At 36.8% G+C, this 23864-nt stretch overlaps 1 protein-coding gene across 2 annotated transcripts in view; it reads right to left on the reverse strand.

Annotated features, from left to right (window-relative positions):
* The window catches only part of EPHA6 (EPH receptor A6), a 372812-nt gene that overhangs the window by 182254 nt on the left and 166694 nt on the right, over positions 1-23864 (reverse strand). For both annotated transcript variants that reach the window (XM_058828207.1, XM_058828215.1), the window contains exons 4-5: positions 10834-10989; positions 2418-2753 (exon numbers count right to left, since the gene is read on the reverse strand). In XM_058828207.1, the coding sequence (XP_058684190.1) occupies positions 2418-2753; positions 10834-10989 (492 nt within the window). The remainder of the gene's footprint in view (positions 1-2417; positions 2754-10833; positions 10990-23864) is intronic.

Raw genomic sequence — 23864 nt, forward strand, 5'->3', positions numbered from 1 at the left:
TCTATATTCTTAACAAAAATATGACAAATGAATTAAACAATTTATGTATTTATAAAAAGGTCTTGCACTTCATGCAATGTGCATACCAAAACCATTAAAGTAGTATGTAGGAAAAGATTGCATATAAAAAGGTAGTATGAATATGGGATAAATATGTTGTGTAGGTATAATTTATTGCACACCTGTATCTTTCATATTAGACACACATCAAATGGAAAAAAAAATGGATTTAAACCAATATCTTTGGACTTCTGGTAAAGCGGTCCTCGTAAAAAAAATTCATTTTTGATTTGTTGTCATTCATTTATGTTTAATCTTGGATCTTTGTTTTCTATGAGTATGTGCACAAACCTGCAGCACCATGCAATAACTACTGTCCATTTCATCAGAATTTAGATTATAAGGAAAGACTTCCCAACAGTGGGTTTATAAAACTAATAAAATCTCTGCAATGTTCCAAAGCTTTAGTTCTACAGCTTACTTTTCTGAGGTTGGATACCCTAGCTTTTCCCATATCCCTTCTTATTTATGACTAAAAGTAACTCAAAAAGATGTCCATTTTTCTCTCCATACTTTCCATCAACAAAAACGCCATGAATTTTCTTCTACATTTCATACAACATTGCATTTTTTCTTGTCCTTTTAAATAAATAGTCACCATGCTCATAGTTTTATACAACTACACAGCCTGGAAGCCTACAGAAATGGTTTTAGCTTTATAACTACATTTTATAGATGACTCCATTTAATTTTTTACAGTGCTTTCTCACACAAAGCTGTCTTTTTATATCCAGATAAAGTGACAGATATTCTGAAAATCTGGTCTTAAATCCTCTGAAGCCTTTCCAATAGCATTTTTAGTAAGGTAAGAATTATTAAAGGGAATGCAAACAGTCTAGAGTTTACTGTCAGTGTGTCAAAAACTATCAAAACATTGGTCTTTTCCCTGTTTTGAGTTTTTGCAGAGAAAATCTATATCCTTAAACCAGGGTCAGACAACAGCAAAAGACATTATTTTTTAAAAGCCTACCACTTAAATACACATCACAAGCTGTGTTTACACAGCTGTTACCCACTCTAAAAATGAACTGTATTTCAGGTGACCTCCACCTGGGAGAGCCTGGTGACTGCATTTAATACCATGGAGCAAAACATCCAAAAGGAAGTTCACACAAGGCCTGTATATCATTAGGCATCATACATAATTAGTTCTTCTGTTACCATCATGGACAGTGAGTGAGTGGCTTTTGTGCTTTTTAAAATTAATTTTCATGAGTATTATTAGTATTTCCCTCACTGTCATTATCACCATCATCACAGCAAGCTGTTCATTTTTGTATGCCCACAGGCAAATGAGCCATTACTTTCTCATTGACAAAACTACTTGTCCCAGACATACAGGTTAGCAGATTTTTGCTAGGCTGATCAACAAAAGAACCCAGGGCCTTCCCTACAAGTGGAACGTAACAGGATCCTCCTGAACATTAGCACTTTAACTATGCAGAAGCATATAATCAAATGTGTCCTACTCCAAACAGTAGTTCTGCCAGCTTAGTTCTTGTTCTACATTAAACACTTCAGCTGCAGTTGCAATGTCACTGCACAGCAGGTGAAAAACATTTCTGGAACAAATGTCAGCAAGGGATAATTCTGAAATAACCTTCTTGTCTACAGTTACACAAGCCAGAAGAGAGCAGTGCTATATGGATTGCATTGTTGCTAACCTATGATGCTGTTTCCTGGCACAGTAAGTATTTCTAAAAAAAAAATTGCAGAAATAAACAAAAAAATAGAGAGTTCTTTTAGTTTCCCATGTTTCTCACAAAGATTCACCTTGGACATGAATTCAAACTGAAACTGGAGCAAGAAAAAGCTCAAAACAATAATGCAAAGTTTACAAGTAAAAGAATAAAAAAGAATCTATTAGGATAGTTCACCTGCAGAAATGGCTCATCCAGATGCAGAAGTATCTTACAGTGAGGCATGCTGAATTAGTGCTATGAAACACAGATACCAAAGAAAGGGAGTTCACTTTCACTCTGCCTTTGAATTGTGGAGTTGTAGTGGATAAGCTGTGGTGTTTTACTCTTGCTAAACTGAAATTGCAAAAGCACCAGACTCCAGTCCTGAATAACCACTGACATAGCTGGTCTCAGATGGCTAAAGCCTGCATTTAATTTTGAACAGAAAGGTATGGGTTTGTGCCCTGTGTAATGGGGTCAAGGGCCAGCTGCCAGAAGCATTTAATGCCCTCATCAGCAGAAGCTGAAAGTCCTCATGGAAGGCACTTAAAAACCTTCAGCAATCTGCAAAACGCCCTAACCCGCTGAACCCAGACTTCCAAGAAACAAAGGATGCCCGCGGCAAGTGGCCAGGTGACAGGGCCACGGTGACAGACACGCAGCGCTGGCACTTACCATCTTGGTCTGTGGTGACCGTGATGGCTGTGAACTGCTTGGGGGAGAAGCTGAGCTCCGAGACGCCGTTGGTGGCCTCTATCTCGAAGGTGTAGTTGACGTGCGACACGAAGTCGAGCACGGTCACGGAGGAGTTGATGAGCCCCGTGTGCCTGGGGATGAAGCGGATGCCTCCCCCGCAGATCTCGCACTGGCTGGCGTCCGACCCGCACTTCTTGCAGATGACGCTGTAGGTGAGATCCTTCCTTCCTCCAGTGTCGCTCGGGGGGCTCCACTCCAGCATCAGAGCTGTTTCGTTGATGTTGAAAACCACATTCCTCGGAGCAGAAGGTGGCCCTGCAGAAAAGGAACACAAAGCCTGTTAAGCCAGTGTTATCTGCTTTGGAGAAAAAAAAGTTACTTGCAAATAAAAGATACAAGAGCTACATTTCAATGATAGATTCAATATAAAAATTAAAAGTTATCTATGTACAATCCTCGAAAAAAAAGCAGGAACAACAAATCACTGACATAATAAAAAGCTGAATAATCAAAATAACTTAGAATTAATTCAGAAAGAATTTAAGGCAACACAAAAATGACTTGGGAATGTAAAACCTAGACAAGATAACACCAATTTTCAATAAATGGCTCTTGACGCTGTGAGATAGTGAGGCAGCGCTCTAACCACAAAATTTATATCCTTATTTTATGTCTAGTAATGTGACTTTTCTGAGACTTAAAATCTTTGACATTTTGTAAGAGACAGATTGAGTAATAAATAAATAACAGCTTTGGAATAATGACAAGAGGTAAAATGGTTTGTATTAGTTCTGCACTGCCAGATATTTCTTTCTGTCCTTCACTGCTTTTCCCCAGGGATTTTTCTGCTGCTGCTCATTAACAGGGTTAGGTGGCAACAGGCCAAGACTATCAGGCGTAAGTTAGTTTACAAGTTTTCTTTCTTTCCCATCTGGCATCTCATCAGCATCAGGATAACGGTGAAGACATCAACTTTTCCACTTGAAGTTCTAAAAGGATGATCAGGAAGCAAGCGAAAAAGTACTTCTTTGAGGCTGTGAGGAGGAATGCAAAGACAGTGGCAGCAGGCAGAGTGTGGGGAAGCTTTCACCCAACGAGCAGGTGGTAGCGTGAGCACTGCCAGATGAACCACAAGTGACCCATTTCCAATTTCCCACTCATCACACAACAGTCAAGGTATGCCCACTGATTTTAAACTGTTTGCTGACATACTGTGTAGGATCACGTGGAAATCACCTGAGGCTTTATATAGAGATAAAAAAATTAATACATAGAGTGATCCAGTGACTGACCCTTGTACTGAGCACTGATGAGGCACCTCGAGTTCTGTGTCCAGTTCTGGGGCCCTCACTTAAAGAAAGGCATTAAGGGGCTGGAGACTGTCCAGAGAAGGGCAGTGGAGCTGGAGAAGAGTCTGGAGCACAAGTCTGATGAGGAGCAGCTGAGGGAGCTGGGGTGTTCAGCCTGGAGAAAAGGAGACTAGGGGGGACTTCATGGCTCTCCAAAACTCCCTGACAGGAGGGTGCAGCCAGATGGGGGTTGGTCTCTTCTCTTGGGCAACAAGTGATAGAAAAAGGGAAATGGCCTCAAGCTGCACCAGGGGAGAGGTTCAGGTTGGACATCAAGAAGAATTTATTCACAGAAAGGATGGCCAGACATTAGAATTTACTGTCCTCAGAGGCAGTGAACTCAAATTCCCTGGGGGTGTTCAAGAAACCAGGAGATTTGGCACTTAGTGCTGTGGTCTGGTTTACATGGTAGTGATGGATTGGTCAAAGGTTGAACTTGGAGATCCTGGAGGTCTTTCCAACCTTAATGATCCTGATATGATTCCATATCAGATTCCACAGCCTATCAGAACTTTATCCCCTAATTGCATTTTAGATAGGAATTAATGAAGGGGTGAAGGAAAGGTAAAAATTGTTACAGCACATCTAAATCATCTTATCTCAATTTCTTATTGTATTATTCTTCCACTTTACAAATTTCAAGCAAGCAGTTACAGATGTATGGTTTTCAAAACCAATTTAGATGTAATCCCAAAATAAAAATTACTAAAAGAAACATGGACTTGGAAAAATGTGGGGCCTTATACTCCAAGTGTTGATATAGATGAGATGACTGTGGTAAACCCAACTGTTGACCTCTGGAGTCTTTGGGCTGAATGAGGCGAACAAATAAGCATTATATTTCCAGCTCTTAATAAAATCACAGTGCTTCACCAATAGTTACCAGAACTTGGAAAACTTTCATCTTGCTTTGCAGCTTTTGATGATTTATAAAACTGCCCACAGGACTTAGGCATGAAGTTTTGATTGAGACACTGGTAAAACTTTGAATGAGCTTTTCCTTATTTCAGAGTTTCTTAAGCAAACTAAAAGGCTATAAGAAACATTTGCAAATGGCACCAGCTAATTTTTACACAGAGTGTAACATTCAAAATTTTTAAGTGATGCATTTTATTTACTTATGTGGCATAAGCACGGGTCTAAAACCTGGTATGCTTGTAAATAAAAAATCTGGTATTGTGTGGGAGTAATAATGTGAATAATAAACATTAAGCTTTTCTTTGAACTGTAATTCAGCTACTTTTTCATTTCTGGTGTTTACTTGTAACTTTTGATAAGAGAGCAATTAACTTTGCCCTGAATAAATGATGAGTTATCTGCTGGATTTTAAGCAGTTGGTATTTAAAAACATATGGAAGTGTTACACTGCCTTGCATTTTTCGGTGGAGAAGAAAATTTAAAATATTTTGAATGGATCTGCATTTATCAGTTTATCAATCAATAGAATTTATGGTTAACAGATCACCAGACTTCCCACAAAATGAAGATTACGGTTCTAGCTACTCTGGGAAACAGTCCTGAAATTGGAATAAGCTAAAACCAGAACACATTACTTCAGCTTCAGTTATTATTATTTATGTTCAGAAGACAGGAATAATAATGTTTCCTCTAAAACCATGCTGTGAGAATTAAATAATGACGGGGTCTTAGCAAATTCCCACTGTTAAAACCATGGAGGAGTTTTAGGAATATGGAGGATGAGCCGTAATCGCACTTCCACATGTGCATAACTTTAAGTAGATGAGTAATCCCCTTGAAATAATTGGTAATATTCATGCACTTAAAACTAAGGAGCTGTGTAATTGCTTGAAGGATTGGAGTCAATGTTTTAAAACTGGCTTAAATTTAATCTTACATAAACTATGGATATTATGACAACAGGTCATCACAGGTCAAGCTTTTTTGATATTATTTCATTAATTTTGGCAGGCCCAAACAGGAATTAATATGAATCAGGGCAATAGGAGAGTTTCGTCTGCCTCTGTGGATTTTAATTTTCTATCAGATTTTCCTTGTACTATATGGAATAGAATTTACAGAAGAACCAGTATGGTAAATAAAATACTCTTCAATTTTTATTTTTTTTTTTTTTTTTCATTTGTACTGGAGAGTCGAGGTTCTTATAGTCATGACTTGTGACTAATTTTTCAATTGCAAGAGAAAACACATTATTGTGCATTCACATTTCAGTGAAAAGGAAAACTATCAATTATGTTAGAGGTGTCTTAAACTATACAACTGTCCTCTTGCAAATGCAGGAAAAACCCTCAAACACACTTCATACTCAAGGCCCCTCATGCCAATTTGCATGAGGATTAAATAGCTTTTTAATTGCTGTTAAATTATGCCAGTTAAACGGTGATTTCATGCAAATATTAAGCTGTAATGACATGCAGTGAATCATTTACTAAGATTTAGAACTTGGAACAAAGAGAGACAATTAATTGTAATCCTCAGATTCAGCTAAATTATGTGTCACTGGGCTTTTATGAATGTGGCCTGATTGCTTTGTTATAATTTATAAATTATACAAAGATTATCTGGCACATTGAAAAAAACCTGGCAACAATAACCCTTCTGTAGACATCTGTATGCAAAGCTCTCAGGGTTTTCCTTATATTGATTTTTTAAGAAAAACAAGCATATTGGTGAAAATAAGGGATCCTTTCCTCACAGTAGAATTGATGACTTTGAATTTTATGTGAAAGAATAAAATACAGTTCAGATGTATGATCATTACAAAAACATGCAACTCTTCTGCTGAGATGGAACTCATCCAGACTGTGAGTAATGTCTTTTGCTTCATTTACAAATTACAATGACAAAGTATTTTGAAACTTTTTGTGGAGGAGACTGGCCTGGATGTCTTATGGTGAAGCAGCTCTGAAAGCAACAGAGCTGAGTTTGTGCCTCATGCAGTGCTTCGCACCTCATCTTGTTTTATGCATTCTCTCCCTCTCTGAAGGCAAAGTCCATTTTCCTGCTTATGGAAGGAAGAGGAGCAAACCCAGCACAGCAGAAGCCTGGTGAGAGCAATGCAGTATTTTACACACTCGAGAGTGAAGACTGTCTAGAAAAAAAATATTGTTTTTAAAGTGAGAACTGTCCATTATACACTATCGGACTCTTAGAATTTTATGTCATTTGACCAATGAAGTTACAACAGAAGGGCAAAGATTAACCATCACCTTAGGATACTCAGAATCAGCATCTGGCTGTGCCCCTTGAGTTCATAATTGTGTTTTGATATCCATATATGTAGCACAGATAAATAGTGCCACTTGACGTAGAATTACATTTTTCTCTTTTCACTTATTCTTTCCCTGTGAGGCAGGCAGCAAGAATGGAAGCCAGTGACTGCAAACCAGTATCTCAAGTCTGAGCATAATGTTAAATTGCAAAAAAGTGTATAAATTATATATATATATGTATGAAACAATAGAGGCAGTAAAGACTTCAAGTGCATTGCCTGATTTTGCTGCTGAAATTCAGTGTTGGCTATTAAGAATAGAGGATACACTTTGTGGCAGAGGTTATTGAACAGAGCGTAAGTTTTTTGGGTTCAAATTGTTTAAGTATAATATTAAAGAAGAGGCATTCAGACAACCAATATAAGCCTGCCTGACCTTGAAAAGATGGATCCATTCACCCAATTACTTTCTAGTGGGAAATGTTAGACTTTTTGTACAGAGTAATCAGACAGGGGATTAGATATGATGCTATTTGTTGCTCACTGTGTATGCAGAGATCATTGATAGAGTACTTGCATATGGCAAAGAAATACAATAAGAAGGAAAAGTAGCAGTGAGAAATTGATAAGAAGTTTAAGTCAAATGAAAAGAGCCTAGGAGAAGGAGATTAACAATACATTCTAGTGTAATTTTCATTCCTCTTATTGAAATTAGATTTCTATTATGGTGTTCCACAAAGTGAACACTCTCCTTTAACAAAATGCAGCTAAATAAAGTAAAAATGGGAGCTGTACAATTTTGTAAAAGCGCACAGCACTTTCACAGAATTAATCAAAGTGGATTTGAACCTCATCTTGAAAGAGGTGGATGCCTTTCTTAAACCAAGATTGATTTTTTTTTTTTTTCCATAATGCTGCATATGCAAGTTTCTCAGTACTGAGGAAGAGTTCTGGAGTGAGGAATACTGCCTAACCCCATACTGCCTAACCCTATACAGGAATGAAAAGAGAGAACAAAATACCTACCCATTTTAGACATCCTTGCAGGACATGGGAGAGCAAATAAAATGGGCATCAATAAAGTCAGTCAAAATGTTTGAACATTAAGACATTTGTAAGGAGAATCCACTGCTCGTTCTGTGTTTCACTTAAGAATATCTCTCCCTTCAAATGTCCCAAGAAAAAATTCTGTTTCTTATGTCATGCCTCATATGTCAAGTATGTCAAGATAGAAATCTGAAAATTAATATGGAAAATGCAGATCTTTCCCAAAGGTGGTTATGTAAAAATGGCTTTTCATTTCTGTACATCATTTTCTGTCTATTTATTCAAAGTTCCTAATTTTCTTAAAACTTTTCAACTTCTTTGACTAAAGCATGACAGTTTGGAAGGAACAATCTAAATTCCACTCATATCTGTATCTTTGTTTATTAAATTTAAATTAGTCACATCTGTGCAGATCCACCAAAAGCAGTGAGGTTGCATTTATGACAGAAACATAATTTTAATAACTGACAGACTAATTTGAAAGCAGTGGGGCTAAAGATGTCACTTCGGGAATAATTTGGCCTGAAGACTCTTCATTACTGCTGATGTGCAAGATAAGATCACAGTCTGCCTGTCAAGAGCTTCAGTGTCATTTTCAGAGCTGACAATTAGTGAAATAATCATCATTGTAGGTGTAAGATGAATACATCTGCTGTGACAGTCACTAAAGTACTGATACTAGGCTGAATGGGAGACACTGCATTGAACCAAGAAACCAGAATGTCTCCTTTATTTCTTCCTTCTCTCAAGCTGAAGTGAGATCAGGCACTGATATCCTGTTGTGGTTGATTTTTGCCCTGCCTCAACTTACTCAGTTACTTTGGCTGACATACTCAGTAGGAATGTGCAGGTCTGGCACCAAGTTTTTCCTGACAGTTTTCACCCAAAGCAGCTCTCTGCACTCACATTTGTTCAGAAATCAGCAGTGTAGAAGTAACTGTTCTCTGATGTCCCTCCCAACCTTATCAACATATCAGGGTATCAGGGCTTAAAATAGTGCCCTGAAAGATAATTATGGAATCATAATGCCACGTTTGAGTAATTTTTTCAAAGCACTCTCTTTCAGCAATGAAAAATCAATGACATATAAAAAATATGGAGCCACATCTGCATAATGTATGAGTGAAAGTCTCTTCCCAAGCATGAAAGTGTCAAGAATGCCTGGGATGTGTTGGTTCTGGAAGTAAGTTTTTAATGGCCTGCACTTGAGGCATTGATTTGAGTGGAACTATTTGTGATCACCATTTTCCTGTGGGAAGCCTGAAAGGATGCTGTTTATTCTCTCACATACTTCATACGAAATGCCAGGCCTGTGTGCCCTGCTCCAGAGTGAGCTGGGACAGGGGGAACACTCCCTGAGCCCTGAAATATCCAGAGGCTGGGATTAACCTTCTCCCTGAAAATCCTCTGGTTCGATTACACAATTTTCTGCCTTGGGTCTGAGGAATGCCATTTTTATTGACCATCACCCTCATATAGTGGATGGACAATGTCTTGGTTTATGTAATGACCTCAGTGTCCATGCATTTGTAAATCAGCTTCAAATCATCAGGAATTTTCCCAGCATAGTGGAAAAAGCAGCATGAGCAGAGGAAGTAGCTCGGTTATTTTTATGTGACACTGCACAAATCATCCCAAAACAAGGCTATGCACTGATGGTTATTACATCTTTGTCTTTAGGGCTTTATCTCTAAAAAATCTTGTATACTCAATCTGTCAAAATACTTCATGAATTTAACATGTTTGTTTTTTTAGAATTCTCTTAACTGTGGCACAAAACGTACCAAGATCAAATCCTCCAGCAAAAGAATTAATAAAGTGTTATACCAAAAACTGAATGTCTTACAGGATTATGCAAAGTCTTTTATCACCTTAAGTAAAAAAGTGATTTTAATAGCCCATTAAAATATAGTATTTCACACATAGCTTTCCAAATACTGCTGTTTGTTCCAGTTTTGAGATTAAACAGATATAGATGCTTTACAATCAATAAATTAATCCCAGTGAATAGTGAATCATGAATGAAAATCTATAAGAAATATTTTATTAAGTGGTATGAAAACTTATGCTATATATTTCTAGACATAATCCAATTTATTAAAGTAATAAGAATCTCTTCTCAGAATTTCTGCCCCCAGATTACTGGACATCAGGTTTGTGTTAAGGACAAATTCAGGTTAGTCAAAAATTATGTATTCTAAAATTCATCCAAAAAATCTAATGAATTTTCATTATCACAGTTGCCTAAGAGGGAATAACTCTCTGTTAAAAGAAGGTGATGGTGGGAGAGATTTTAATTATATCTCATTCTGATTGGTTATTTTTTTTTTTCTTTTTAAAATTATTTTCTTTTCTTTTTAAGAGTGTTTTTATTTGATTGTATGGGGATTATATTTGTCTTATACTTTTCATTTAAAGCTGAGGAGACAGCAGAGCATGTTATAGCAGTTTTTTTCTTTAGATGACTCCAGCTTTTTGAATGTACTTGCACCAGCAAATTTTCAAGTATATAAGATGCACATTATTGGTAGTGAAAACACCACATGGTTATCTATATGACAGTGATAACACTTCCTCCTATTATATCTCAGAATTACAAGTTCAAAAGTCATCAAACTAAGAAACATGGGTATGTTTCGGTTTATCTAGACACTAAGCAGAAATATGCTATTTGAATTTTGATTTAAAAAAATCTCTTTTGATTAACATGAATGGAATTCTTCACAAACTCACAGTTATTTTTTTTTTTAATACAAAACCAAATAAATGAGGAGACAGAATTGTAGACACTGGTATTGATCAGACTTACGGGTACATGCCATAGTTGGTGGGTCCTTCTCAGCTCTGAAATAACCTTTCTCACACTGACAGACAGAAGTTGCTTCTATATGAGTCAAACTGTGTGGAGGGCACTTGGAGCACTTCACATTTCCAGCAAATGCTTTATAGAATCCAGGCCTGCAAGCTGCAAAGTAAGAAGATAAGTTTCATTAATAGAAGAAAATTTTGGCCATAAATAAAATCTGTTCCAAGCAATAATAATGCTGCTTCTTTCCTTTCCAATCTAGATATAGATGTTTTGATGATACAATTCTTGACATTTTTTATTTTGGTATATGAACGTATATGAAAAAAAAAAAAATCTGTTCTTGGTATATAATGGGGAACTGTTAAGAGAGATAACTTCCCAAATTTTAGTCAGTCCTCAGTGCTGCTCAAAATTGTCTCTAAACAACTTCACTACTATCACTAAACATGATCTATGTTTTATGTACACGTATTGACCAAAAAGAGTGAGGTAACTTCTTATCTGCCAGAGCTGTTTGTATGGCTTCCTTATTGAAGTAATGGACAACTTGCAATACCTAACATATTTACCCCCACAACTCCTTGATGAGAGAGGCATGACATCCCCAAATATTTATGGCTGGGTCTGACTTGCCTACAGCGCCCCAAGGAACCTCTGACAGCAGGGCCACGTCAGCTGGTCCCTGTTGGCACGAGAGGCTGGAGGATGAGGAAGGGATGAAGGAAGGAGATGCTGACAGCCTCCAGCACAAAACTGCACAAGCCAGAGGCTATCCTGATTGGGTTAGGAAACAAGCTGGACAGTAGCCAGCCTTGGGACAGGAAATGTTGGGATGCTCAGAGCTCATCACTTCCCCAGCTGCTGGGAGCTGGGTCCCTGCTGTTCTCAACCACAGCACAAGCTCACAAGCCTTTTTTTGCTGGCCTTTAAAGCAGAAATAAGTAATTAAAATATTTTTTTTGCCAGATCTGTCAAGCATGCATTCTGAGATATTATTTTAAAATCATCCTCAGACTTCATCACACATATTTAAACTGAGATTTCTTTCTTTTCCTGCCAGCTACCACATTTGCACATGCCAGCATGTGTTACAGTTACTAACTTCTGGCTTCCCCATATGAAAACATTAGAAATTAAAGAGCATGTACAGGTTTTACAGGCTCCTTTTCCTCCTGACTCCTTCAGTGGTACAATGGAAACCAGCACTATAAATATAATTTTGAGGTTCCATGTGGCTTTTTCTCACTTTGACACATTCAAGACAATTAGCTTTACACTGCTAGAGGAAATAGGTAGTACTTCCTTTTCTTGTAATAAGATACAAAAATATTTAAAATTAGGTCTTTTTAAAAAGTACCCCAAAGTGTCAGTTCATATTAATTGAGTTATTAAGAAGTATTAACTCATAGATAACATATACACGATCAGTTTTTCTTCTGATTCTGAAGGCTTTTCTTGATATAAAAGCAGTTTCAGTAGTAGCTGAATGAAAAGGAATGAGATGACACTGAAAAAGATAACACTTATTGCCTCTCAGAACCCAAGAGCCAATTTTTCAAATGCAATTTTAAGAGCTTAATTTTGACCCAGCAATTTCAGCAGTTCTCCTTTCCAGGGTGCTGTTCTGACTTTGCTGAATAGACATTAGGGAGGTATCCTGCCCTGCTGTCACTGACTGGAAAAAAAAAATAAATTAAAAAGGATTTCTGGTGTTAGAGATAAAAAGGGTGGGAACAGCAGGGATTTTCCCCTTGAAAGTAGGCTACTGGTCTGATGCAATTGTGATTACAGTGAGTGGCAATTTTCTACTGATTGGAAAGACAGCAGGTTTGGTGCAGGGAAGAAGGCAACACTGCAGATACAGGCTGTAGGCACTGACTCCTCTTAGTTTTGCTGGAAGGAAAAGAGGAGGTAAAGCATAATTGGGGGAAGGGTATTACACTTGCCTGCTCCCTCCTTTTTTTCTCATGCCCAAATCCTGCCCTGATAAATATTAAATTCTTGCTTTATTTCATATGTGACGTTTGTGACTAAAGAGCTGACAATTCCAGATTACAGTTTCATTCAAAGCAAAATGAGTGCTCTTTAAAATCCTTATTACTTCTGAAATTAATGTCTGTCAGTTCTGAAATCATTCCTTCTTCCCTTCTGTCCCCCAAACAAAAAATCACTTTGGATAAAAAGAAACATACATTCTCTTTCAAGAGCAATATTTTGTCTAAAATTCAAGAACTTCACTATTTCAAAATAAAACTCAAGGAGAAGATTCATTTCCAATTAAAACAAAAAGCAAATGTTTTATTCTGAAATGGTAGTCTCTACTGTATTTAAAGCAATAATGTTTTTGACATGGCAAGTCTTTTAAAAGAAAGCACATAGATACTCATGGAAAAGGTGGAGGGAAAAAATAAATTGATTAAGGTACATCATTTTACTGCTTTTGAAGTCAACTCAAGTCCATCTATCCCTTAAGTCAAGTATGTATCAATTTCTGTGGCAGAGAAGCTACAGGGAAGCTTTTCAATTGAGAGGTTTACAAATGTATGAACAACCCACTCCGCACCCAAATGCAGAATCTCACAATAATGATTACTGATACTTCTAAATAAAAAAATAACCCTTCATAAACAAGGTAACATAAACTGAAAATCCCCAAATGACCACAAACTTGGGAAAACTCAACCCTCTGGGTAACTCAGAGCTGACTGACAACATTCATGGTGAAAGAAAATAAAAACTGTTACTGTGTCAAAGTCAAGGAATATGCAGCCTTAGTCTGAAATACAGCACTTCAGCTGCTGTACATATCTAAGTTTAGACTCTGATAACAATTATTGTGTTTCAGTGGCAAATTAACCAAAATAATTGCTAAATTTACTATTTTCCACAGAAATCTGCAAATGACTTCTAATGATGACTACTTAAAAAAAATAAAAAATAAAAAGGGGTTGTTTTTATCTGTGTTACCACAGAGTATTTTTTATATCTTCCAAATCACTGGGTGACATCTTGTTTCCCCTAGTGTTTTCTACCAGAAGTGACTTTATGAGATACTGATCATAGGAACTGTATGAAATTTAACTTTTGTAAAACCTGAGGAAAGATAATATATTGTCTTAAAGGTTCAGTAATTAGCAGGGTATCTGAATGAACAATTCACAGACACTACAGGTTTCTCCAATGAAATATGAGCAACAAGGCAGAGAAATACTGATAATTTAATTGGCTTCATAAAAGATAACTCACCTATAAATGTGCTTTTCTGCAGCTTCACCAGGTTTTGACTGTGTTTTGGAAACTACAGAAGTTTTGTAATTAATACCATTTTCCTTATTTAATGATGAATGATAATGACTAGATATGATCTAGTTTTGTTTGATCTATGGCCACCTGTGGGCTGCCACCCCAGCCCAGCCCACCCCACAGGGCCCAGGGTGGGGAGACAGGTTCTGCCAGGCCCCCCAAAACCTCCAACAATATCTGGATGTATCTTCTGGCAATTGCAGAGAAAGCCAGAGCTGCCTGAGCTCCATCTGGGAACGGGGACACATTCCCAGCTCCGGGGACGTGGCCAAGGGCTGCCCTCAGCCAGGCTGGCGGGACATGTCCCCCACCATGGGGCCTGGTGTCCCGGCGTTATTCGGGCGCTGAGGAGGGAGGGTTTCACCTTGTGCTGGAAGGAACAGCATTTTCAAGGATCTTTTGAATTTCCCAGCCCAGTAAATAAAGCCATGGCTCCATCACTCCAAAACACAGCTGTGTTTGTGGAAGAGTCTTTACTGCTCCAGGCTGTGACAGCCATAAAGTTCTTCCCCAGCCTCAGGGGTGTACAACATACAGACACAAAACCCAGAAAATAAAAACACAGTGGCCATCTGACTGGTCATAAAATCTTGTTCCTTTAAAAAAAAAAAAAAAAGCATTTTCACTGCTCTGTTGTAGTACATCATTGTCCAAGATTCAAGTTTTCAGTTGTTTTGGTTGTGTAACATCTGAATTGACCACTACAGTGGCAGCTGAAGTGAGTCCAAAGGAAACTTAGGAACAACTTTTAGGTATGTCTGACACTGTTGGTGTGTGGGTGGGAAGGCATTTGTCATGAAAATGGATTTTTTATAGCTTGCTGAGAATTCATCAATTAAATTAAATCAAAGACTCTGTTGTCATTTACAATGAATGACAACCATCAGTAGCTGTGGAAAAGGTGTTTTAATCTTTCTGAATCACACACTTTGTTATGCATTTCCATCTCATATTTTTTTAACCTTGCTTAATGGATTCCACTAATGCCCTGTGAGACTGGTATTTTTCATATTTGTTATATTATGAATTATTTCAATTTTGAAGTCCTTTTACCCCTCTGCTATCTGATCACTTTATAAAAAGGGCAATCCAATAAGGCCTGTTCTATTCTACCACTGTGCAGAAAGAAGGAACAGTGACATTACTTTAACCAATTTATATTTTAGTAGAAGTGCCTAGAATAGATAGAAAAGAACATGAAAAAAGAATGCAGTGGAAGTTGGATGCTCTATATTAAAAAAGGCAGAATACAAAATCAATATTAGGATGTTACACAATTAGGAAAATAAAGCTATGAGGTCAGCCTTTGATTGTGAGTACTATCTAGTTAAATAATTTCACCTTTCTCACATGATTCTTGTTTTAGTCAGGTCATGAATGGACCGTGAGGGGGATTCACTTTGGGTCATATTTAAACTGATAGTGAGACTGTGCAGCATGAGTTGTTAGAAACTTGAGGGAGAATCCAGTGGAGGAAGGCCAGCCATCACAGATTATAAATCATCAAACATGCTATTTACTTCAAACTACAAAAATAGAAGACATCATCATATTGAGAAAGCAAAGCTCTAGTTTGATTTAGTTCCTACAGAGAGTAAGGAGGGGACAGGTGACACCCCCAGAAAACTTAATGACAGAATGACCCAACTTTGAGGGGACAATTTCAAAAACAAAATTTGACAAAATAAAGACAAAAAAAGATAAAACAATTTCCCTTTGGATGAGTAGTATGTGCGATGGTCTGCACTTAAATGCATCTGTGTTCATATGCTGCACTCAATCTCTTCTCTTGCCAGTATCTCTGCTCTCTAATATTTCTATTCATAGATTTGGAGAAAGGATAGGAGCATTATTCAAAACTTTGACTTTAGAGAGGAGCAAGGCAGAGGACACAGAAATAGGCAGGAATTGTTTCTTCAAATATGACTACATAATGATGATAGGTAAATGAAATTAAATGTTCTTCCTCTTTGTGATAACTTTTTTCCCCAATGACTTCTCTGTCATTCCCACATTTCAATATCTATAGAAGTTATTTTATGAAAATTATTAGAAGAAATGACAAAGGAGATAATTACCACCTACCAACCATTATTTTCAATTCACATCAGTGCAGTTTTTCTCTGTGTAAAACACTTGTTTCAATACAATAACTTGAAGCAATTATTCAGGTCACATAGGATGTTTTAAAAGAATCTGCAGTTTATCCAAAAAATACATACGGACAAGATACTAATTATATTAATTTAATCACTGCCTGTCATACTGGATACATACCAGATACAATCCAAGATACCTAGAATTTGGTGAATTAGTTTTTTTCCAGAACTAATACAGCAAATAAAATTTACTACTACAACAGGTAGATGGCATGTAAGGGTGTTCCACTGAATATAGAATTAGCAAATTAGTGTTCCAATGAATACAATAAATCAATACAAAATTAGCAAAATAAGCAGCAGAAAAGAGGTTCATTTCATTGAAATATCAAGCCCTTTAGATAAAGACAATATCCATAAAAAAACCCTGTCTGAAACAAAGGCTACACAGCTGCAAACAGGGGCTGCACCCTTTTCAAATTACCCCTTAAAAATGTTTTATAAACTGTACTCATGAGTCAAAAGAGATTTATTAAGAAAAAGTTGCTATATTGCAACTTACAGAAATTTTGTGTGTTTTTAGTTCAGATACTCCTTCCTAAAGTCTCACGGAAGTGCCAAGAGACAAAAATGGCTGCAAGACCGAGGTACTTTATCAGTGATGGAAGAAGAGAGACAAAATCAACAGCATGCACATTCACTGATTTATGCTGCTGACTCTGTGGTGGGGATCCCTGAAGTCCAATAAATTGGCTGAGGTGGGAACTACAAATATTCAAATGCACTGCTCCACACCCAAATAAGCTAGTCTTTATTTCTGTTCATATTTTATGGATAGACCCCATAGAAAACCACAATTAAACAGATTTCATAAACCCTTAAAGGAGACAGTAAAAATACTGTTTTCTACACTGCATAATTTTTGAAGGAGCATCACTGTGTTTTACGAAGATAGTGAATGAAAGGAATCACTCAGGCTAATTAGGGCACACAATAGAAATGTTAATCAAGAAACATGACAGCAGAGAAAAAAGAAGGGAAGTAATTTCCTGCAATATATCAGTGCATACTCTTGGGATCAGGAAGGTCTGCAAGAAAAGAATGGAAGAAAAAGATCATTACAGCTGCAAGCAGCCATCTCCAGCATCTCCAATGATCACCTTAAAACAGAAAAGGAGAAATGTAACCCTGAGAACACTTCAGGGCAATGCAGAATTTACTCACAGAATCCTCAAATCTGTCCACAGTTGCTGTGAAAACTCTTTATTTTAAAGTATAGTATCAGTAATGCTTTATTTCATTGTTCTTTTTTTACTTTTTAATCATTGTTCCATTGCTGAAATTAGCTGCAAGCACTTTTCCAGGGAAGGGATAAGGCAGGAATGTGGTAAGTTTCTCAACACTGTAGTGAATGCTGCAACAAGAAATATCATTTATTGTAACTACATAAGGAACCTGTGTTTGCTGGAATTTCTCTGTATTATTTCAAGAGGAATTAGTGTCCAGCTTCTCTCTTCACAGAACCTTTCATGCTCCTGTGTACAGCTGAGGACTAACTTATCAGAAGACACTGCAAACAGGCCATACCAAATATTTCTTTCTGCAAGAGGAAAAAATGGTCTGAATAGGTCAGATCCATTTTGTGGCTAATTCCTTTGTACATTATCTATCTCCTGTATCTCTTGGTGAGAACAGTTGCAGAATCATCATCTCCTGGACTGAACATAGTGCTAGAAAAATACCCCCCACTATTAGAAAGATTTAAAGTGCCTTTGTACCATACAAAAATTGCTCATCTATGGATATGTGTCATATGATACATATATGTGTCAATGTGATATATGTGTCAATCATATTATATCCTTATTTTATATATATATATATCAAATGCTATCATATGTGTGCTATTCTTCCTCTCTGTCCCTTTTATTTGGATCATAAACTGTATTTTCTGTCATCCCTCTCCCCATTTTTTCTTCTTCCTCCCCCTAGTATATGAAACCTTTCTGTTTTCATCTCTGAACATATGATAAGTAGTTAGTCATGGATTTCTCTTTTTCCTGTGCAATAATAGCTCTTTGGAATCAGCAGATGCACTTTTCTCTATCCATAAAAAATTAATCTGCTAGCCTGGGTTAATTAATTCCTATGATAGCCATTATTCAATTTGCTTTGCACGTGGGGTTTTTTGGAACCAATTTTTTTCTGAGACTGTTTCCACTTTTGACAAAGACCAAAACTTCCAGCCTGAGTGCTGTTGCAATGATGTTTTGTTTGCTGGCTTTATGTCAGACTGATTTCCTGTGTGAAAATAGTAATTTACCCCAGCAGTTCTCAAATAATTAACTGTGCTTGGCTTCATGCCTCCAAAAACACTCAAGGTGCTCACTGAAATCCTACAAAATCTCCCCCTGTCATGACTGGATAAGCTTTCTAGAGAAGGCACATCTTGAAGGAATGAATATCCTTACAGGCAGTTATTAACTATAAAAATCTGAAGTACAGTGCAGTCTCTGTTTACAAGGTTATGATTTCTTGTTATGGCCTTATTATAACATTGCAGTTTTTAATGGCTTAAGGTCTGAAACTAAATTTTTTTGGGGTTCACTGCTTTCACTACAGCAATTATTTTGATAATAGATCAGCTAAAGCTATGCAATTTTTTCTTCTCTGTGTAACTATCTCTTTTACAGTAATATAATTAGCAAGAAGGAATTGCAATGACAGAACAATCTAACCCATTTAAAACTTAAAACTATTTAAAAATACTCTAAATAATCCAACATTTAAAAGGAGAGGCCTAAAATCATGCTTGAATTTTTAATTATGGTTACCAAGATTGCACATTCAGGTATAGATTTGAATGTGTGATTTATTTATGGCCCTGCTTTATTTACATGTACAAGTCAGGAGTTTGGGCACACAGACAAAATTACTGTAATTATGGGGAGTCTTTAAATGCCCCAATCTAGACAGGTAATTATAAAGTTGGGCAATTCATATGCAAAAAGTGCTGAAATGTTCTTGTAAAATCAGGCATTTGGCCTTTGAATTAGAGTCCTTTTGGATGTGTTTGCAGAAAACCTCAAAAGCTTGATTTTTAAAGACACTAAACATTAGTGACTCCCAGACTATTTCAGTTATGAATTACCAACTGAAAATAAACTACTCATGCCCTTGTGAGAACCAAATACAATTTTCTTTTGTATTATCTCTGAATACCCACAAGCTACAGGCAAATAATCTTGATTGTTATAAATTATTTTCAACCCATCTTTTTGTCTTCCACATTACTGTACTCAATTTTATGTAATCTTAATTTATTCTGTCATTGTTTTATGACATAAGAGTAACACAGTGTGGTACTTGTGAATAAAAATTCTGTAGTTTTTGTCAGCAACTAACACTGTATTCAAATACCTATTTTGCCATGGAGCCAACACATAAAATTCTGTAATTAGTTCATTCAGATTCATTTGTATTGTCTCAAGTATTCATCTGCTGGTCTTCCTATAACAGGAATAAATCCTTTGAGGATGCAAATCCAACCCCATTTTAATAAAGCAAAAATCATGAAGGTGCCCTTTAGGTGAACAGGTTTCTAATTTGTGTTTTACCAAAGTAGTAATGTGGGATAAATCTTCAATCCTTGTGTCTGGAATATTTCACATGATTGATGATAAGAATCAGAGTTAAGTATTTCTACTGAACACACTGATATTTCACAGGAATCTCACAGAGATGAACCATGACTATAATATGAATTCTTAAATAATCAGATTGATATGAAAAATGTTCCCTCCAGTAAGACCTCTAGTACTGATAGAGAAATTTGAGCTTAAAAACACAGATAAGTATTACTATAAAAACATATTAAATCTGCATAAAAGCCAATCTTTCCTAAAAGTACTGAAGAAGTACCAGAGAGGTTTATTTCTAGTTTTCAACTACACTGGATGCACACTGCAGTGTAAAGTATTTTCCAAATGAAGAAAAGAACATTACACCCATCCTGAAAAATCCCAACCAAAATGTCTTAAGCTTAAAGAGGTTAGTGGGACTTACTGAAAATTTTCTAGCAATTAATTATCCTGACTATAGGTGCCAGGTGGGGCTGTAGCTCTTTAAATGAGGAGCCAAACACCCCGAAACAGCACCATAAGGTCATCCTACAGCTGAATTTATTTTATCTTATCCCTACTTTTCTTCACAGCTGCAAACACACAATCAGAGATTTGGCATGAAACTGACCTCTTAACTACAGACTTTAGCTCAAAAATTTTTTTTTTTAAAAGTTATTAGCATCACCTTAGTAGGAATGTGTGAATATTGTATCCTGCTGTTTTTAAGTGTGTAAATTCATATGACAGTTTTCATTCTGAAAGAAAAATGTTTTAAGTTTTAAATAGGCATATGTGGTTTTTGGTAACATCTCAAGGCAATCACGCACTTTAAAAAAACTGGTAATGAATTTTATATATCATTTTAGATATTTGATCGATGATTATATATATCTGGAATAATCCCTCAGTCAAAAGAAAACTAAAATTCAGAATTGGGATTACACAGTCCACAAAAATGACAACTACTGATGCTGCATTACCATCCCTCATCAGATTGTATATTTAATTCTGGTAATGCTTAACTCCATTTCAGCTTTTAAATACTCATTAGGAAGTGTGCAGGACAGAGAGCTTTTGAGTTGATACGTATCTCTGTTCTAGCTGAGGTGTGGACACATGACAGGAAGCAAGAGAGCTACAGCTCACTCACTGATCTATAGACTCTGGTTGTGTCTAAGTCTTACAGCAGTTAACATTACATTTATTTCACACCTGGGGGTGGCACATTGCTTGTATGTGGTCAATTTTCACCTTTTTCTTTCACTTACATTCACGTTTCTCATACTGTGAGAAAAATGACAGCGAGACAAAGGTCAGGAGCTACAATTCTGGCAGTAAATGAGACACTGCTGCCTTCTCTCAGTGTTTGGAACTGTAAAATTCAGGATTCTGTTCATATAAAGAGTAACTGTACCATTTGGCATCTTTTTTATTTTATTTTATAGGCTAATTTTTTAACAGAAAACTCAAGTGAGACACTTTGTTAAACTCAGCTACAATAATGGTAACTACATTTGACATGAACATTTTCAATCACTATAAAAAGCAACATAGCTACAGATATTTAGTTTTAGACAAGTAGATACATGATATACAAACACATACACAAAACGACATTAATTTTATTTGGGAATGAAAAAATATTTCTAGAGAGTCAGCCATGTGAGAAGTGGCTGAGGGAGCTGGGGCTGTTCAGCCTGGAGAAAAGGAGGCTCAGGGGAGAGCTTTTCACTCTCTACAATCAAGAAAGAATGTTGTAGCAAGGCGGGGACCAGTCTTCCAGGTAAAACGTGACTGGAAGATGAATTTGATAACTCAGAGACACCAAAAAGCCTAAATGGAGACCCTTCCATTAGATGATGCTTAATGCTATTTATGTGGTGCAAGAACTTTTGTTATGAAATGTAACTCTGGTGTAAAACAGAAAGATTAGTTTATATTACCTAAGGATAGTAAATAATAATCTTTTCGATCTGTAATTATTACAAATGATAAATGTTTTAGGGTTCAACGGAACAGAAGTTTGGGTCATAAATGGAAATAGATATGAAATTAATACGTCTCATCTCAGTTATAAATTTGCATGTATGTATTTCAAACTTATCACAGCTGATAAAGAGGGGCCTGACTGGCAGTCCAATTAAGAAAGGCACAGGATTGGAGCTACAGGTAATTTCATTTACAGGAACAATTGTTCTAGGAAAACATATACATCATGTCTGTTATTCTTGGTATCAGCTCAGGCTACAAACCCATAATATTTCTAATAATTAAGAGTTAATGACACCTTCTCTCCATCCTCATGCCCCTTTCCTCCATCATATATTACTATAAATCCTTTCCTCCATCATATATTATACATTCTGTACTTGCAGAATGGATCCTAATCAGTCTCTTTATGTTCACATAGGGTGGCTGTGCTTTCAAAACATACAAACATCCCACAAAGAGGCCTGTCAGATATGTTTCATGCCACTTTTGATAATATTTGGAAGAAAACAACAACCCCGGATTAATTTTTTTTTATTTTACAGAACAACTTAAGGCAGCAATCAAAAGCATAAGAACAAAAAAAAGTCAATACAAAGAGGATATCTGTGAAGTTATTATGTTATAAAGTTGCTGAAATATAAAATTGGAAGCAACCTCTGTTCAGTGGTATATTAAGTGTTAGCCTTCATAGTGCTTCTACTATCTCCTTCATTATCCCAATTAAGTCTTTAAAATTTCATCCCTAATATTACAACTGCTTCTTTATAGACTGCTTTCTACTGCAAAACTGAAGTACATACAATCTTAATGATGTTTGTGGAATAATGAGATTTGAATCAACTCTAAGACTCCTAATCTTAATTGGCAAGAGGTGTGGGAAGATGGAAAATCTCCTTTCCCTATAATCTAATCAAACCCAGCAATATCAGCTTCCAGAGTGCAACGTCAGCCTTTCTCCTGAAAGGGCTGAGCAGGAGGTTAGGAAAAAATTAATCGTAAACATTAATGTAAATAGCAAAAGTTCATACTGGTCATGCTAAGGAAGCCACCTCAGCAACATTTGTGCTTTCTCTTGTGCTCTCCCTTGTGTTGCTGGTACTGCTCTCAGCATCCCACCCCAGCAGGATGAAGCAGGAGCTGTATTTTCCCAAGGGGTGAGTTGAAAATGGAAATGTTTTCATGGGAAGCCCACCAGAACTCAGAAATCAGGACCACTACAAACGTATCTGGTCAAAGTCAAAGGCAGAGGGAACTTTAAATTCCATTCTTAATTCAGAAGGAAAACATTTCTGGAAGAGCTTTTAGAAGATATTCTCTGATAGAAGGAAGAGGAAAGAACTCCTGTGGTTGTGCAAAACTGGAGTTTATGTCTGTGCTGATACTGCATTGCAGCTGCAACAACCCTCCTCTCCTTGAAGCTAATGTTCATCAGAAGCATCAACACCCAACACACAGGGAAAGACACAGATTGTCCCTGAGTCCCCATGAGCAGCAGTCACAGCTCCAGCAAGATGGAAGCGAGCGCACCTGAATTCCCAAACGCTCGCTTTGACACGGGCCATGAAGATAAAGAGTGTGGTTCAGTACAATGTGGCAAAAATGACGAATCATCAAGGTTCATGAATAATCCCCTCTCGTGGCCAGTAACAAAGTGCTAGATAAAAGATAGATAAAAAGAAGGAACTCTCTTCACACCACAAACAGCAGTAATCCCTCTATGGGTCCTTGAGTCTACATATGCAAGTTTGCCTAGATTTCTAAAAACAGCCAAAACCCATAAAAAGATGAAGAGATACTTTTTTGTGTTAATCTCCACACAGATAAAGTAAAATTCTAAAATCCCCAAGACAATCCCCAAGGCAGGGATGCCTGTTTGCCTACAAAAACATTTCAATGACTAGTAACAGTATCTATCATCTGTCTCTCATCTTTTCTCTAAAACATACAGAAGGCAAAGGTGAGGTGTTTGGTACACAGTGGAGTACGAAAGCAGCTGGAATTACTGCAATTTATG

This window comes from Poecile atricapillus, chromosome 1 (genome assembly GCF_030490865.1).
Source record: "Poecile atricapillus isolate bPoeAtr1 chromosome 1, bPoeAtr1.hap1, whole genome shotgun sequence".
Lineage (NCBI taxonomy): Eukaryota > Metazoa > Chordata > Aves > Passeriformes > Paridae > Poecile > Poecile atricapillus.